Raw genomic sequence first — 18,543 nt, forward strand, 5'->3', positions numbered from 1 at the left:
TAGAGTTTGACGTGAACGGTGGATAAGAGGGCGAGGGAACTGTCAGCCGCCACTGGGAAAGCAAAGACGCGAGCTCTCGCTCTTCCTCTCCTCTTCTTCTTCCCCACCGGACAGTGATTTACCGGGTTTTTCTCGAATTTCGAGATCCCGATTTCAAGTCCTTCGTGGAAACTTCCCCGTTTGGATCTTTTAATGTTTCTGCTTCACTGGTTCAGTGATCTGAAGCTTCTGTGAATCTGAAGTTTGAGTTTTTTGCTTGATTTTTGGGGATCATCTCTTTTCCCGGCTTCAGAGTGAGATCGAGACCTGAGGGATTAGGAGGCAGGGTTTTTCTTCTTTTGCAGGAAAGGGAATGCAGAGGCCGGCGACTCGTTTCCTGGAGCGATCGAGCTCCATGAGGAGGGAGAAGAGAGGGTTGGAGCCCGGAGGCGACGCCGAGGAGCGCCCGACCGAGGAGAAGCGGCAGAAAGTCCCTGCTCTCGCCAGGTCTGCCCTTCCTCTCCTCCTCCCCTCTTTCTTTCTTTGATTATTTTTGTCTTTCTCGCCCTAATTCTTGGTTCGGCTTTCTGTAGTTAGGGTTCTTACTTTTTTCGTGTCCGTCTGTATGCTTTTCTTGGTAGTTAAATGATGTTAGAGCTTGTTAGTTCAGAGGGAGTTTGTAGGTAGAACTGTGGAATTTGTTGTATGTGCAGTTGGTGATGCAATTGCTGGCGAAAACGATATCTTTTAGTGTTTTTTAGTTTTATTGTTCATGCCGAGTGGCGTAGAACTGAGTGCATATTCCTGTGCTAACCCGTTTTCGTCTCGAGGGAGGGAAGGAGGAGGCTAGGTTATCCGGTCCAAGGATGCAACGAAACGTTGCTTTTTTTCTAGTAAGAAGGGGTAGAACAAATACCTCGACCAGCGCTTCGTATTTCTTTTCGCCATTTGTTTCCCACATGAATTGAAGGAAGCTTCTAGTTGTGGAATTCGTTGTCGTCGGCCTCGCACGCTTGATCGATGGTATCTTGGAGTAAACTGAAGCCGAGATTAGGCAAACAATCTTTCCTGTCATGAGATTGATGTGTGATGCTGGTGCATGATTTTTGTTGCTTTCCTTTCTTGTGTGTGTGTTAATTTGGTTGTGAAGGATCTTTTTCTCTCTGTCTCTTTCTTGGTGTTCTTTTCAGGAAAAATTCTGCTGTTTGTTTGCCTTTCTCTGTTTATGCATTCTGTTTGTTGTGTCAAATCCAGTTATTTTTTAGGTTCCTTTGCTACGAGCATCAAACCTTTGAAATCATATTTATGTCATTTGGTGGCAATTATGTTTAATTTTATTTTGTGGACTGCGAGAAAAAGAAAACTTGTTTTTGAGGAGTAATGCAATGTTCCTTGTGCTACATGGTTTATGATACTGCTTCGCACATTAATGATTTTTTTGGTGCTTATGATTGACTCCAGTCAATGGTTTGGGGAGAGACATCTGGTTCCTTAGCATCTTTTTTACTATGAATTGTTCTTTGCAGTGTGATAGTGGAAGCTCTCAAGGTGGATAGCTTGCAGAAGTTATGCTCATCATTGGAGCCTATTCTTCGTAGAGTTGTAAGTTATCTCTAGATGTATTGGCTTATCTTCATTACTTAGGTAGAAAGTGACGTTTCTATATTTACTACATCCACCAAGTGTGACCCGCATGTTGTGTTTTATTTTTCAAGTTATATGTGAGTTTGGCTTGAGCATGTTTAGCATGTGTTATCTAGTCTTCCTACAAACTTGCAGGCTGTATCAGGGAAAGCAGTTTCTGGCTTCTTCTGCTATAACATCATCAAAATTTCATCCTGTGTTTTTGTTATTAAATTATGCATAAGAAAAGATTAGTTTTGGCTGAGGGGGAGATCCTAGGAGGCTTGATATGATGGCTGGTTCTTGTTTGAGTGATTAGAATACTTGTGGTTTTCAAAATCTGTTTGCTCAAGCCTAAAGCCGCTTCTAATACCGATTTTATGAACATGGTTAGTATATTGGATCTGATTCACCTTCAGCATCAATGTGGCAAATGGCCCTCTTTGTCAATTTTTTGTTGTTAGATACGCCGCTCTTATATTATCTTCTAAAAATTCATATTGGATTTGCAGACAACTGCAAAAGAATAAGTAAACAAGTTAGATGTCTAGATCAAGTATGAAAGTTGCACCATATATAGCACATCGTGCAACAAAAGATAAACTTTTGGCAGCATTTGTTACTTGCAAGTGGCTAATGCTTCATGTCACATCTTTAGTGTTGACATTTTGATTGGCTAGATTTTGTTGTCAAGTACTGCCTCTGTTTTTCTGCATTTCATGTGTCAGGTTGTTTACTCTCAGAGGATATGCAATGCCTATCTATGCATTTCTGATGCACCTGGAATAAGGAGAGGTAGAAACTGTGGTTATCAAGCGAAAATTCAACGATTTCAATAATAGGAAGCATTATTCTTACCTGTTATACTGGTGCTCTTAATTGAAAATGGGCCATTTTCCATCTCCTCTTCTCATGAATACGGAGAAAAGGTATCTGTACATGGAGTTATGATATCTGAGTTTTGCATATTTCCAACCTAAACTTGTATGCTACTAGTATGCTATGAGGCAGCCATGGAGATCATGCTAGTGCAGGACTTTGGCTAGTTAAATATTCTTGGATGTAAGGGAGCAAGTTTTGCTTTCTGCATTCCAATTCGGATGAAATTTCAAGAGGAACATATAGAATGCAGAGTACTGTGTGTTTGAAGGTTTGGATGGAGAAACATTTAAAATTTTGATTTATATAAAATAGCAAGAAGATGTTGCATGAACTATGCTCAATGTCATTTTAAATATCAAAACTTCAAGTTGGGCAGTGTCAAAATCGTAGTTCTTGAGAAACAGAAATAATGGTGACCAAGGTGATTTTAATGTAGCGGGTGGTTCTGATTAAGAATTTGGAAGTGAAGTAATCTTCACTAAACGATCTGGATTTGGACATCTTTGCATATTGGTTAGTCTTATGTTATGCATGGCCAGCATGATTGTGTTGGTTGGAGGCCACAGGATAATTCAGTTTTCTCTATCTTTTGGTTGAGCATGTAACGTTAGCAGGTGGTCCATTATTGGACTATGAAGGATGAAGAAGAAGCTTTCAAATGTTTAGTTCTGCTCCTTTTGATCTTCGGGAAAAGGCTAAACTCCTTCGTGTAGGCTTCCAAATAGGGATCTAACGGCATGTGGTGAAGTGAATATTTTTTGTGGTAGAGGGAAACAATAAACCATATTGTCATGGGTAAGGGATTTGGTGTACTTTAAACTGGCTTCTATATGCAGCTAGCTTAGTTCATGCATCTGTTGGACTCCTGAGGGCACTTCATGGGGCTATCCACAACAGATGATGACAGGGCTGTGGCGGTGTGACCTTATGATGCATGTATGCCTTTTGAGGTCTTATTCCTTATTTTTAGCTGCATGCTTAGAGCATTGTGCGTATCTGGAGTATCTTTCATTGATTAGATGCTAAAAGGACGTATCGGATGTGCTTCTCTGACCTTTCTCGGAGCCTTGTTAACAAGATACTCACACCTAAGTTGATCATTTAATAGATTTCTGCACTTGAAGATCTCACAAGTGTGGGAAGCTTGTTCTGAAGATTTGCCATAAGGCTACTGAAGCAAGACTGTGAATAGAGAACAATCTGAATGCTCTTCTAAAAGTTAGCATAATGTTCATGTTGATTTTCTGTCATAGGATCACCAGGTTGTAATTTCTGTGTTCTTTTTGGAAGTTAACGTTTGCATGTTTTGATTTTCAATAAAAATGTACAGAATTTGTGAGGTGTGACCCAATAACCCTTTAGTAGTTTTTTCTTAATTAGATGGCCAGTTGAAAACTTGGCTAGCTGAGCACTTAGCTATCTAGTCAATTGCAACAGCAGCTCTAAGCCAATGGGTGAGCTAGGTTTACATCATATTCATGAATAACAGACAGCTTTATGTTAATGTCAGCAACTTATAACTGGTTCTTGGGAAATTTTGAAGAAATTTTAAAAATTTTAAAAATTGAAGAAAAAGTTTCTTTCAAAGAAATCTGGAGAGAAGAAAAGTGTACAATTATTTTCTCTAGAAAATATTGTGATATTATTGCAATAAGCCATTGTCATTTATTTGATTTAACATGATAGTTTTTGAGTTTTTTTATCTTTTGGAAAAAAATATTTTAAAACTAATAAAAATAAAAAAGGCAATATTTGTGTCTATGTTATGCATATAGGTGATACCTTCTTGGTTCATCTTGTTGGGCAAGAGGGTTCAATCATTTGCCTCCTATGCCTGAGGGGGTGAGTCTTCTGAAAGATGCAATATGTCTGTGTCACATGAACCTGAGTCACAGGGGCATGGTTCTAGAACACATTTCACAACATGTGGCAAGCATGGCCAACACTTTCTTTTCCCATTTTTTTGGTTTATATTATTTTGTTTGTATGTATTTATAGTGACCTTGTGTTTGGGCTCTAAAATGTATGCCTAAACTCGTGGAATTTAAGTCCTACCTAGTCATGTACATATTTTTATATAAACACGAATAGCATTTTTTGGGTAAATTAAATTTTGTCTGCATACATACCCCTGTACTGTATCCTAACCCATGATCCAGTCCTGAAGAGAGAGGAATATTATCATTTGGTCATTATGCCAAGCAACAAGTATGACAAGCCATTAGGGAAATATTTTGATGTGAGGATCATTGTTGTGCTGTTTCTGGTGATTATTACATACTACTCACTTTCCATGCTAGTTGTCAGACCTGGTTATTTGACAAGTGCATGGAGTGCCAGAAATAGATGCAAGAGGAACAAGAAATTGCAAAAGCTGCTTTCTATAATGGCCTTGTTTCCACGAGGCATGGGACCGAAAAAGGAGAAATTATTGATGCCAACTATCTTGAAGATGCGGTGGGATTGAGCTATCAACTGAAGGTAAATGAGATGGCTTATGAAACAGTAGCTTTTGATGAAGCCGCTATAAAGAAGGTTATGAAAAGTGGCTAGAGAATCAATGTTCTAAGGTACTATAGGTTTAACCAAGCAAGTGTTTCATCTAAAAAGTTATTCACTCAAGACAACTGCAATATTAGCCATTGTATTGTGTTTCGCCTCTATTTGGTAGACCAAATTCAAGGCTTCCCATCCTCCTTCCCCCAAAACACACACACACAAAAAAAAAGAGGATAAAAGTTCACCAAATTTACAGGATCCACAACATTAGTCTCTTTATAAGTTCAACATGTCTTCAGAACAGTTCTTCGAATTTTGGGCCTGTAGAAGTTTCTTTCTTGGATTGGCTCCATCTTTTCTTTGTGAGTAAGCATGTAAATATGATGCAAGAATATGTGTTCACAATTTTTTAATATTGTTTCTGTAAAAAGAATCGTTATAAGAAGTCTCTAAGCTTTTGTAGAAGGCCGTTTGGAGGCAGTATTGAGGGATGATGAAATTTTTATCCTTGTCCACTATTTTTTATTATTAAACAAGCAACTGAAAAAAGAACTTAATTTCTTAAATTGGATGGTAAATTTATTCTACAAATTTTGGTTTGATAGCAAAGACTTGTTGTTAAAGAGCTCTCTCTCTCTCTCTCTCTCCCCCTTTTTGGACAAATAGTTGGCGATTCTTTGCGGTCATTATACAGAGCTTGTTCTACATTAATTTGATAATTGTTCTGTTGTGTAATCAACTTTTTGTGTTTCGTACTTTCTTGCAAGGTTGTAAGTGTAACGCCCCGAAATTTTAACCCAAATTTTTGAGGATTTTTTTTTATAACAGCAGAAACAAGTAATATTATGGGGTTAAGCATTCCGGAACATTACAGTGGAGAGCAAGTCAAAACGTTTATTTTATTTCACTATCAATGAATAATGGCATCAGAGTCTTAAAGACATAAAATGAACCCAAACAATCCCGGGAACAGTAAATCCAAAACCTCGATCGAAGCCTCAGCCCGCAGCCGCTCATATACTCTATTCATCACCTGAAAAATAATAAATTTATAGAAATTAGACTACAACTGTTTAAGTAGGAATTACTGTAATTTTTCTTGCAGGTATATCATGTGTCAAGTATGTGATGTGGGTGCCGTGTGTGATTTTCAGCATATACAAGATTAAATAAAAAAATTATACAACACTAACATGTATATCATTTAATCTAGCAACCACAACATTAGCATGGATAACATTTAGCTACACATCAACATGATTCAAATATCTCACATGTTACAATTTCTAAAGCATGCTAAAAGTACAAAACTATATTATGAAAGAGTTATGATGCTATAAATCTAGCAATTTACTCAGTGTAATACCTAAAATGTTCTAATTAATGTTTTATCTTTATTTATCCCGCGGGCCAAATCACCCGTAACGGAAAAGAACATTCGGGGGTTTATTATTCATGGGTTTTTATTAGCCCGAACGTTCTAACCGAAATTGTAAATCTTAAGGGAGCAGTCAGTGACCGAGAGAACCTTCCAAAGGCCAAAACCAAAATCGGATGCATCTCTAACTTCTGCAGAAGAACAAAGAACTACCACCTATGATACATTGATTGTCTGGATCCCCTCCCCCCCAACTCCGAGGACTGAGGACCAACGAGTCACTTTAACTCGAAACAGTTAAACACATGTCCCCGGAGTTTTGTACAATCTACCCTCTCCAAAGTAAGCCTGAATCTGATTGGGTTAATTTTTTCATTTAATTATTTTTCCGAAGCACAGATGCATTTCCCAAACTACCTCCTACTACCATAGTAGCAAGTTCCCAACCTTAGTCATTTTACCAAGGTATAAACATCCCAATTTTTTTGTCATATTAATTGCACAAACTCACTCAGAGTGTTCCGGTACCTTTAAACCAGTCAAGCACACAAGCTTTGGTACCTTTAAACCAGTCGGGCACTCAACATTTAAGATTAAGTTTTTCACCAGTTTTTATTGTCATTGTGAACAAGTGAACAACCCAAGTACCCGCATCGGGTATTCAACCCATATTGCCCATTAGGCAGGGTTTCCCAAACGACCCATTCAGAACATGTGGTAATGTAACCATGAAATCATACCCCAAACATGTCATAACTTGAACATTTCAATATGAGAGTCCATTATATTTTCACAAAAAGAAAACTAATCAGAACACACTTAATGCTTTGCATTCAGCCACAAACAACATGCCCATACGCAGTTCTTGACCCCCGAAAAACAATAGCATTTTAGCAACCTGTGTGAAACACAATAGCATGCAGGTGTGCTTTAAACAATTTACGCAGGACATGATCATGTTACAAGGCAAATCCTATAAAGGGATTCTAGATTTTATTTCATCTAATTTGCAGACTAGATTTTTCACGTAGCATGCCACCTAAACCACAACTCGGTTACAGGTTTACATTCGAGAACACACCCTTCAGAGCATACATCCGACAACCAGCAGATCAATCTAATATGTACTGGCAAAATTTCAATGTTCCACCATATAAGAGCAATCTTTTCTTAAATAACCTATTGGCACATATTCAATGGTTGGAATAGTACTATGAAGATCATCCAAATGTAGAACACAAGCACATGATGTTTGTATTAGTATGTAAAAAGAAATAACATTTAAGTACAACAAATCTATGTAGAATCACAACATTTGCTGCTTATTTCATTTGCAGGAAATAAGATTTACAACTTATATCAATATTGTAGAACACGACACATATTGGTATTCATATGCAAGAAGAATAACCATTCAAAGTATGTCAAAATACAAAACTCGACACATACTGCTGGTATTCATATGCAGGAATTAAGTAACAGATCATACAAGTAATGACTTGACATTGCAAATAATACAAAAAAACAATCTAGCCCAAAAAAAACATGTAGACTACTAATCCTTCTTTTTTTTTTGAAGGAAAGGAAGCAATAGTTCATATGTGGGCGAGAATATCTTTTATGCATTGACATGCACAGACAACACATATTTGCATGATACCTTAATATCACAAAAAAAAAATTTGTTTATCCTGAACTACCAAATTCTTATACTAGTGTATCATAAGTGCACAGAGTGTACTGAGAAGCGAAATATCACATACGATGATGTTAATGTTACTGTAAAGGATAAAACATCTTAGGTTTAAGGTTTGGTTTGAATAAGAAACTTATATTCACGTAAATTTACAACTTATCATTGATAGAGGCAACACTTCTAAAATTCAGGGAATACTAATAAGACCATCACATCAGAAACTATAAGATGGATACCAAAAGAAAACTGAAATAAAATTATAATATGAATTGCATTACTGTTTATGGGTTTAAGTCTACAAGTATTCACGTGTACGTGATTCACATTTTTTTTTCTATAGTTCATAACAAGAATCAAAACCCTTCTGTCAGGAAAATCCAAAATCCCCAAAATTTATCATTTGGGATTTGGGATTTCGGATTCCCTGCTTCCATTCACTCGGATTTTCATGGCTGCCGAAATTGACTCAGTTGCAGAAATTGAAAGGTACCCCCAAATCTCCCTTTCACTAAGTATTTTCGGCAACCACAAAACCGGAATCGAAAACCCTCAAAATAACAATTCAGGTTGCCATTCACGGAACCCACACACACATCTCTCAACAGATGGGAACCCTAAAGAAGAAAAACAGGAAATCCTACCTGTTCTGGCACTCTAAAGGTGGCTTGTCATGAGGCTATGGTGGCCGGTTCCGATGGCCCTACCGCTTGCGACGACGGAAGGAAAGGTGGCTGCCGCGGGTGGAGGGTCGCCGGCGACATTGACTGTTGATGGTCGGGTTGTCGACAGGGATGAGAGAGAGAGAGAGAGAGAAACAGGGCGAAGAGGAGAGTGAGAGGAAGAGAGAGGAGAGGGGATTTGTAGGAGGGTGGCCCCCGAAACGGAAGGGCCGTTACCCCCACCCCGGCGGCTGCGCTACCCCTTTCTCCCAACTCCTTTCGCTTGCTGTGTTAGGGTTCAAAAATGAGCCCTAACGCATTTTTATCGAGTACGAGTTCTTTTTTTTTACTTAACGCATTGGATGTGTGCGAGGCGTGGATCGATCGGGTCTGTGATCCAGCTGCAGTTTGGATCCGTGACTCAGCGGCTGTTTGGGTCTGCAGGTTGGATCCATATGGGTCTAGTTGTGGATCCAAATATATTTTATTGTTATATTATTTATTATTTTATTTTTCTAATACATGTGCATGATATTATATATATATAGACCCCCAATTGATAGGGATCCTGGTTTCGAAAATTTTATCTTTATTACATGATTGAAACTATGGATCCAAATGATGTAATTTGGATCCAAACCTTCAGTAGATGAATATGGCTCCAAAATAAACTATTATGGATCCTATATAAAGTTTTTCCCCTTTAAGATCTACTTATAAATTCGCGGATCCAGATAATAAGTTTTGGATCCAATATCAAATCTAACCATGATATCGAAGTTCAAATATCAAGGATCCGAACCAAAAATTAAAATTCTACTATTAGGTATTTATCTGGATCCAATTATCGAAGATCCAAATAGTATTTTAAGGATCCGACATCGAAGATCCGAACAAGACATTCGAGATCCAATTAGATATAAAAATTAAAACAATGAAAGTATCCTTTTAGCAGCTTCTGAATATGAAATTCAAGTTTATTTATCTAATAAAATTCGCGGTTATTACAATAAGTATCGGATCGTTACCCGTATCGGTCGGGTTCATAGTAACATCGTATTATATCGTATCTTAAATGTATCATAAATTTTTAATAAAAAAAAAATCAAAAAACCCAAAAGAGTAAGAAAAATCAGAAAAAAATTAGCAAAAATTATATCACATGAAACAATGATAAATTGCACAAAATACAACCATAAAATCACATATAAAGCATGTATGTCTCTATGAGTTGCATAAGACATCATCAAACATCAACTAATATAGAATCATAGATAAAATTGCATGCATATCTCACAAGAACAATGCAAAATATTAAATAGTTGCACTTGATTTTTAATCGGTTTTCACTCATTACTTGAGTGCCCCATTGTCATGCCGGATCCTTTGATGTCATTTTCTTCTAAAAACACTCAATAAGAAGCAAAGAATAGAGATTTTTTACCTTAACCCACTTCCTTGATTGAAAAAATAGTAGAAATGCACTCTTACTTAAGAAAATCGCAAAAGCCCTCTTTTTTGTGCACAAATTGGCCCCCAAATTGATCTCACGAAACCTAGGGTTCATGGGTTCCCTTCTAACAGCCTCTAGACACATGGAGAACTCAGCCTTCAAGAAGCATTTTAAACCCAAAACAAAAAAATCGAGTTTCCGGTCCTTTTTAAGTTACACCCGATACGGGTATATGAGTGTGTATCGCATCGTAAACCCCAAAAGTAGCGATACAGACAACCTTGCTTTCTTGTTACAAGCAACTTACTCAGAACTGCAATCAAATTCTTTCTCTAAAGCGATCCATTTGTTACAAACTTGTTATTACTAGTGCTTGCTTTATTTATTTCTTGTGGTAAAGAAAGAGGAGATTTTATTAAATGGTGAGAGAATGAGTTATTCATATCATGTTCTGATTTTCTTCCATCTGAATGTAATACAGGTTAGTGAAGAAGTTGAACGTGCTTTAGCAAAGCTGGGCCCTGCTAGGATTGGTGGGAGGTGCGTTAGTGTGTATTGTTCAATGCCCAAGTTGTTAAAACATATACTTGGGAACAACTTTCCTTTTTCCAACTATTTGATTTTGCATCTCATGCATTGATACTCATTGATATGGGCTATTATACAGTTTTAGTTTTCTTACTGTGTGTTACTAATTCTAATAGACAGTTGCTTGCTTATTGTTGCGGTGGTAATTGCATGACATAGTTGAGAAACATGCGATCATCAACCAGGAGAAAGGCAACAACTCTAGATAGCTTACAACCACTTTGCAATTCACTGAAAGTAAATTTTACTTGCTATTCTTGTAAATAGTGTCTTTGGTTGCTTTGTGCTTGTACAATTGCTCCTTGGACCTAATGACTTTTTTGTGTAACGCATCAATTTGGATTTAAATTAAACTTTTGGGATCTTTGATGAGTTAGTTATATGTTTTCCTAATTGGTACTCAGCAGTTGATCAGAGCAACAAGTGAAAGCAATCTGGGAAAAGCAGCAGGTGCTGTAGAAAACTAATAACAAAAGGGGGTAAATCGGCGTATTTAAGACTACCAACAGGAGAGGTTCTTTTGATATTCTAAAACTGCTTAGCAACAGTCAAACAAATGGGTGGGTAATGTTGGGGTCAATCAGAAAAGTTTTGGCAGAGCTGGATTTAAATGTTGACTAGGCAGGTGTTCTTAAGAGTGGTTATGAGCCCTGTAGACTATCCTTGATTGGTAGAATAATACCCACAACTATTTGGGCTCATCCCATGCTTGGAAGGAATAGGAAAAGGAATAAATGTGATATTTTTGTTCTTTGTTTCTGTAAATATGAAGAGAGAAAAACTATGAACATTGTGAGGACAAATTTTTTTCTTTATAAAATAAAAAAGAAAGGTCCGTCATCTCTTGTTGCCTGTTCATTTAAAAAAATGCTTTTCTTATTGTAGCTAGTCTCTTATTAAGTAAACTTGAGAAACTCAATGTAGGGAGGAAACAAGGATAATAGTAACTTGGCCCCAGGCATCCACCATTTTACCTACAACAAAATGGTTTGCTGTTTTCTTTCTGCATCATTTTCATGACCCCAAGCTTGATGTTCCCTGTTTGACCATCAACTATGGATTATATGTCCACTTTTTAGTGTTATTGTGTGAGAAATTGCCAATTTGAAAGGAAATCTGCATTTTGGGGCCACATGTAACCTGGATTGACCATTGCTCTCATCTTAGGTATGCTATGTTCTCTGTTACCGTGTAAAAAAGTGGTATCCATAAATAAATTTGCCATCTTGTTGACCTTCTTTTGTGGTTCATTTTGTAGTATCTTAATTTGTTTTCTTTTTTGCTTTTTCTTCTCAAATAGTTAAGAAAATGAAACTTAACATATTATCATGTCTGTTTTTAGACCTTTCCTGTAACATGTGTATACATGCATCGTTCTCTTTGTGTTTATGTATGTGTGCATGCTCTCGTGCATGTGTGTGTGCACATTAGTGTTTCTTTTAACACTGTGAAATGCAGGTCCTCACCAAAACAGATAGAAGGACCTGATGGAAGAAAGTTGCAGTTGCAATTTCGCTCAAGGTTGTCTCTTCCACTTTTCACTGGGGGAAAAGTTGAGGGAGAGCGAGGTTCTACAATTCATGTAGTGTTGCTTGATACAATAAACGGTCAGGTCTTAACATCAAGCCCAGAATCATCCGCAAAATTAGATGTTGTTGTGCTTGAAGGTGACTTTAACAATGAAGATGATGAGGAATGGACACAAGAAGAATTTGAAAGTCATGTTGTAAAGGAACGTGAAGGAAAGAGGCCGCTTTTGACTGGAGATTTGCAGGTGACCTTGAAGGAAGGCGTAGGCACGCTTGGTGATCTGACATTTACAGACAACTCGAGCTGGATACGTAGCAGGAAGTTTCGTCTTGGTCTAAAAGTTGCATCTGGTTACTGTGAGGGTATTCGTGTCCGTGAAGCAAAAACAGAGGCATTTACTGTTAAGGATCATAGAGGAGAATGTAAGTGTTCTACGGCTTCTGGTAATATTGTTATGTGTTTTTTTCGTTGTTGTCTTGTCCTCTTACAGCTGTGCACTGGATATGTATTGACTACTTGACACGTTGAGTTGATGTGGGCCATTTTATTTTCTGTTATTCTTTTCTTATAATTTCTTGTTATTGTACTTTACTGAAGTTAGATTTTATTACAGTGTATAAGAAACATTATCCACCAGCACCTAATGATGAGGTGTGGCGATTGGAGAAAATAGGAAAGGATGGTTCATTTCACAAAAGACTGAACGAAGCACGAATCTATACAGTCGAAGATTTTCTGCGGCTTGTTGTCAGGGACCAGCAAAGACTACGTAATGTATGTTTTAAAGTTTCTGTTTACTTCCAAAATTTGCATTTGATTCTGTGGGATGCTAATATGTTTGTCTTGTTCCCCTACAGATCCTTGGAAGTGGCATGTCCAATAAGATGTGGGAGGTTGCAGTAGACCATGCCAAGACTTGTGTGCTTGGGGGGAAGCTTTACGTTTACTATAATGATGAGTCAAGGAATGTTGGTGTGGCTTTCAACAATATCTATGAGTTGTGTGGTCTTATTGCTGGTGGTCAGTACTGTCCAGCAGAAACTCTATCTGACAGCCAGAAGGTACGCACTTAGAACTGCAAATACTAAGGAAACTTATGATATCGTTTTGAATTTCTGGCTAATGGTAATATGGAGCTATAGTTTTGCATTTGGGACATGATTCTTTATAACCATAAACCATTGCATGTTTCGTAGGGCTAAACCTTCATAGTATTAATATCATAATCTTTTTGTTTACTGCATTTTTACCATTTTCTCAACAGGGAAAAGCATATACCTGAAAAGTGCAAAAAAAGTTGGTTGGAATAATTTTTTTGTGATAATAATTCATAATGGCCATCACACGATCATCTCTGGGGTTGCTTTGTCCAACTCTTAAGAGTTCATTTTTGGAAGTTCCTGGTGCATGTGTGGCATCTCAAGCCTGTGTCATGTCACCCACTGCCAGTTTTCGTCATATCTTTTGTTGGTTGTATATTGTTTACAACTTACAAGCTTCATTTGTGGAATAAACCATCTTTTAGGGATCATCTTGAATAATCATTGTTGATGGACTGCCTTCACAAGAAATGATATTTTTCAGAAGAGATATATTGTCATATATTCTCTGCTATCGATGCCTATATGCATGATTGGAGAAGGATCCATCTCCTTGAATAAGAAGCTAACTCATTTTATTGATTTGAACTATAATCATGTCTTAAATGTGTGAATTCTTGGATGATAGGTATATGTGGATACATTGGTGAAAAAGGCATATGATAATTGGATGCATGTGGTAGAATATGATGGCAAAGCCCTCCTGAACTTTAAACAGAGCAAAAAGATGATTACTACCCGGTCTGATACTCATGCGGCAAGTTCTGAATACCAGCCATTTGATCAGCAAGCTTCTGTCCAGCAAATGCCAATTACAGTTACCGCTGGGCAGGGGGCAATGGATCCTGGCATTGCTGCTAGAGGTCTCTCTCTCTCTCTCTCTCTCTCTCTCTCTCTCTCTCTCTCTCTCTCTCTCTCCACTGAGGATTTTCTTTCAAGGTTGCAAGTGACTGACATAATAAAAAATAGTTAGAACACCGTTAGAATTTGCGTTCCTGAGACAATCAAATGATCTTCGACACTTGAACAGTTAGAATTTCCTTGTGAGTATTAGATTGTCATTTGACCTTTCATAATGGCATAATTTTTTTTTCATGTCAAAATGATCAACGTTCACCTTATTGGGATTTATTAACACCCTAGCTCTTCATGATGTGTTTTATTATCTGAAAAAACTGTGTGAAATGCTGTCAATCTTGCACTCGATCTCGTGTAAGATCCCTTTCCACTGTATTCAATGGTTCCATCCACCTCAGAAGTGTGCATTTGTGTGTGTTGTGCTTGTGTACTCCGTGTATGTGTATATTTGTGCATGCTGGCAGCTGTGTGCATGTGTGTATGTGTGTGCATGTGCTTGTGCATGTCTGTGTATTCATGCTTTGCTGAGTATACCCATGAGAAGTTCAATGTGATATTAGAGCGTGGAAACTTGGGCTAATAAATTATTCCTCAGGTTTATTAACCATCAAGCTACATTGATCAATTTTTCTGAGTCGCCTAATTATTTCTATTTAAATTATTTGGTGACTTTTGTTAAATTTTTGCATACTATGCTAAGTTGTGTCTGTCCAAACTGCATTGCAACTTGGATTCAGCACTCTGGATTGGATAAGCAATAGTTCAACTTGTCCTGCTATTCTTTTTCATATGATACCCTTATGACTTGTGAGTTTATGTAGCTAATTTACGTGCTCTAGATTGGTTGCTTGCTCAGGAATGCTCCTAGACTTAGATATTTATCTGTACTTTTGTACCTTTTGAGGCAACTTCTTCTGAATGACTAATGACTAATTGTGCATGTGAACATATGGATCTGCATACGCAGAGACACACTTGTAAAACACATGGTCTACATGTGTGACTGTGTATGTGCATTGTCATGGTTCATATTTGTCACAACTGTGGCATGCATATTGTCCCGAACACTTTTTCTTTTCTCTGTTTCTGTTTACTTTGATGAATTTCTTTTTGTGGTGGAAACTCCTCTACCATTCTACCTTTGATTCTCAACATAAATTTTAATGCTTAGCAGATTAGGTGTACATTTTTGTTGATTTACTCAGTTTTAGGATTAACTTGGTGAACATGGTCAGCGTGAAGAAATTTAGGAGCCTTTCAAGTGATTTTAGGCTTTTAACATGTTTGAGAAATTACAATGAAAAACTATAATCTTCAGAAGGCTGGAAACGCTGTACCATGATGCCCTCTCCCAACCGTTTGCCCAAGACAGGACCTTTTTGGTTCCTCTGTTACGTTGAAATGGCTGTAGGATACAGCCATAATTTTTAGGTAGTTTTCCAATATAACTAGTTTAGCAGTTTGAATAGAAAGAAATTCTACATTCAAAAAAAGAAAAAAGAAAAGAAAGACAAATTCATTAGTAAAATTAAAAATAGAGGTGACAAGTCATCACCAAACATCACTAATTCAGATCCTCTACAACATATCCATGGGGAACCGACCCCAAGATACATCAGTCTGAGGTTGTGATTTGAATATTATGGATTTGCTGATTGTGATTGTCATTTATCTTTTGTAGGAGATGCAGCTGCATCTGGGTACAATGGTGACTCATCAGCACGTTATTCTACTCTACCTCAGCCGTTAATTCCTAATGCCCAGATCCAGTTCGACACTGCAACATATTCTGCTCCAAACCAACTTATGAGCTCCTCTCACCAAACGCAAGACAACCGAACTGATCCAGTGGTCGCACTGGCTTTGGGACCTCAATCTGCCAACCCTGGTTTTCAATCTATTGGAACACCTTTACAGACAGCTAATGTGAATTCGCTAGATGATTGGTCCCACCAACAGGATCATGATTTCTTTACAGAGGAGATCCGGATGAGGAGCTCAGAGATGCTCGAGAATGATGACATGCAGCAATTGCTTCGGCTCTTCAGCATGGGTGGAGGTGCTGTGAACATGTCAGACGATGCCTATGGGTATTCTTCGTACATTCCGTCACCATTGCCAAACTATGGCCTTAGTGAGGACCGTAGGCGGCCGTCAGGGAAAGCGGTAGTTGGATGGCTCAAGCTCAAAGCAGCTTTGCGCTGGGGTATCTTTATTCGGAAGATTGCAGCTGAGAAGAGAGCACAGCTTGTTGAACTAGATGATTCATGAGTTACAAGCGCGGCACCAGTATGTGCTTCCTTGTAACATGCATTGGCACAGAGTATGGCAGGGATTAATACACTCTGAATTTGCATGGATTCGGAGCATGGCACTGGTTATTTGGTGTTTTGTGCAAGTTCCAGCCAAATTCATTGCTGATGCTGAATTCCCGTTGCTTGTGCAATATGTAAAATGCATGTCTGTAAATTTCAAGTATTGTTCTTATTATTGTTTTGCCTAATTAGACTGTATCCTCTTAGCTGACGTGTATCAATGCAACAACTGAATCGTTCTCTTTCTGTCTATGTGCATGCGTGCGTGTGTTGTATCTGTGCCTGCGCATGCACCTACACTTGATCTCTCATGAAACAGGATTTGTGTCAAATGAATGAACTAGCATGTATTATTAACATGATTGCTGTGCATGGTCATGATTTTGAGAGAGAGAGAGAGAGAGAGTCCCACAGACTTCTGCTGCTATAAGTGAAGATGTTGCAGAATTGTTCAAAAAATCTCTGCCAACCATTTTCTGGATGCTGCTGATGTTTTATATGACAGGTCACGTCTGCATATTGTTGACATTACTTTGTTGTTTGTATGTTTTCCATCTTAACAAGCGCCTCTTTGCTTTGCTTGAAAATGTGGAATAAACTGAGGTTCGTTTCTTTCAATGTATGAGTATCTGGAGAGGTTTTTGAGTTGTGTTAAACCTTCTCTTGCTGATTGGTTTCTCTCGTGTTAAAAGTGAAGTTTCCATATACAATTTTCCTTCGCTTACAAGCTTTGCTTTGTCTTCTTATGCTCAATAATAGTTGACGAACATAACTTTGAGATTTATGTTATTCTTGAATAGAAATGGTGGTTCGTAAAAGTTGAAATTACCAACTTTTATACATATATTTGCCACAACCATTTGTATTTACAAGCAACAAAGCAAATCTTGTTTTTTTTTTATTTTTTAAAGTAAATTTAAACCTCATGGACTTTGCACTGTTAAGTGGAGGTCAGCGTTTGGATAGCTGGATTCCAACACCAAAGTTAGTAAGATCACTTTTTCCCATTGAAAAAACATGATTCAAGAGCTGATCCTTAAAATTTGGAGCATGTTGAACATATCTATGACTGAAGGCCACATAACCTCATGATATATATATATATATATATATATATATACAGTCAGCAAAATCTGGGGAACAGATTTTATCTTATTTTCATTGTTCGTTTTCTTAAAAAATTTGAGTTGTATAATCTTTGTTGTCTAATAGAACAATCACTTGTACCTTAATGAAGAACTCAAGATCAAATCTGTTTATCAAAGTGCTTCTCTGATTGCTTAAGACATCTCTTTTCAACAGATGTACAAAACAAGATCATTTTCTTCCATATTTAGTCAAATGGTCAAGATCCTTCATACTCTAATAATTGAGTGTTCGACTTTCGTATGGGGTTTGTTTATGTCAATCTTATCAATTGACAAATGGAGAAATCAAGACAGTCTATCTTTCATTGAAGGAGTGGTGATGCTTGCTTGACCCAAATTAACTCCCCACTTCTAACTCAGGTTTGCAACAGTTTGATGTAGTTGATGCATAAAAAAACTCTCTTGCCACGCGCTGATTCAATTATTGCAAGGAGCTTTCCAGGAACACCAAGAGAAGTGAAAATTATGAAAATCTTACCGAGAATTTATTAGTGATTGAACTGTCAAGGCCCCACCGCAACGACCTGCTTGACAACCGCTCATTTTGGCATTTCTCGAGATGGGTGCCATGTCTCGAGATGGATGGTCATATAAGCATGTAGCGCTGCTGCATAAAAAAAATAAAAAATGAGCTCTTTTAAAAGTTTTATAAAAAGCTGGAGAGCTCAAAAGGGACGCCTGGTGTACGGTGGTTTGAGAACAGGTCCTACAATTGCACGCTCTGGATCCAACAACTCGTCCAGGGCTTGTACTGGCTTTCCAGACTAGGGATGGCAGTGGACCGGGGGAAAGCGGGGGCCCGCCCTGCCTCGCCCCGTTTGGACCGGGGATGGAG

General features: G+C 37.8%; 1 protein-coding gene across 1 annotated transcript; it reads left to right on the plus strand.

The window, feature by feature from the left end:
* Nucleotides 1-53: 53 nt before the first annotated feature.
* Nucleotides 54-16,917, plus strand: LOC149835574 (calmodulin-binding protein 60 D-like). The gene is made up of 8 exons (XM_090008599.1): nucleotides 54-486; nucleotides 1,506-1,581; nucleotides 10,651-10,709; nucleotides 12,216-12,709; nucleotides 12,901-13,061; nucleotides 13,145-13,348; nucleotides 14,016-14,250; nucleotides 15,927-16,917. The coding sequence occupies exons 1-8, from the start codon at nucleotides 353-355 to the stop codon at nucleotides 16,514-16,516; spliced, it is 1,953 nt and encodes a 650-aa protein (XP_089864725.1). The 5' UTR covers nucleotides 54-352; the 3' UTR covers nucleotides 16,517-16,917.
* Nucleotides 16,918-18,543: the final 1,626 nt, after the last annotated feature.

Source organism: Nuphar pumila, chromosome 6, assembly GCF_984573655.1.
Source record: "Nuphar pumila chromosome 6, dmNupPumi1.hap1.1, whole genome shotgun sequence".
In the NCBI taxonomy this organism is placed as follows: Eukaryota; Viridiplantae; Streptophyta; class Magnoliopsida; order Nymphaeales; family Nymphaeaceae; genus Nuphar; species Nuphar pumila.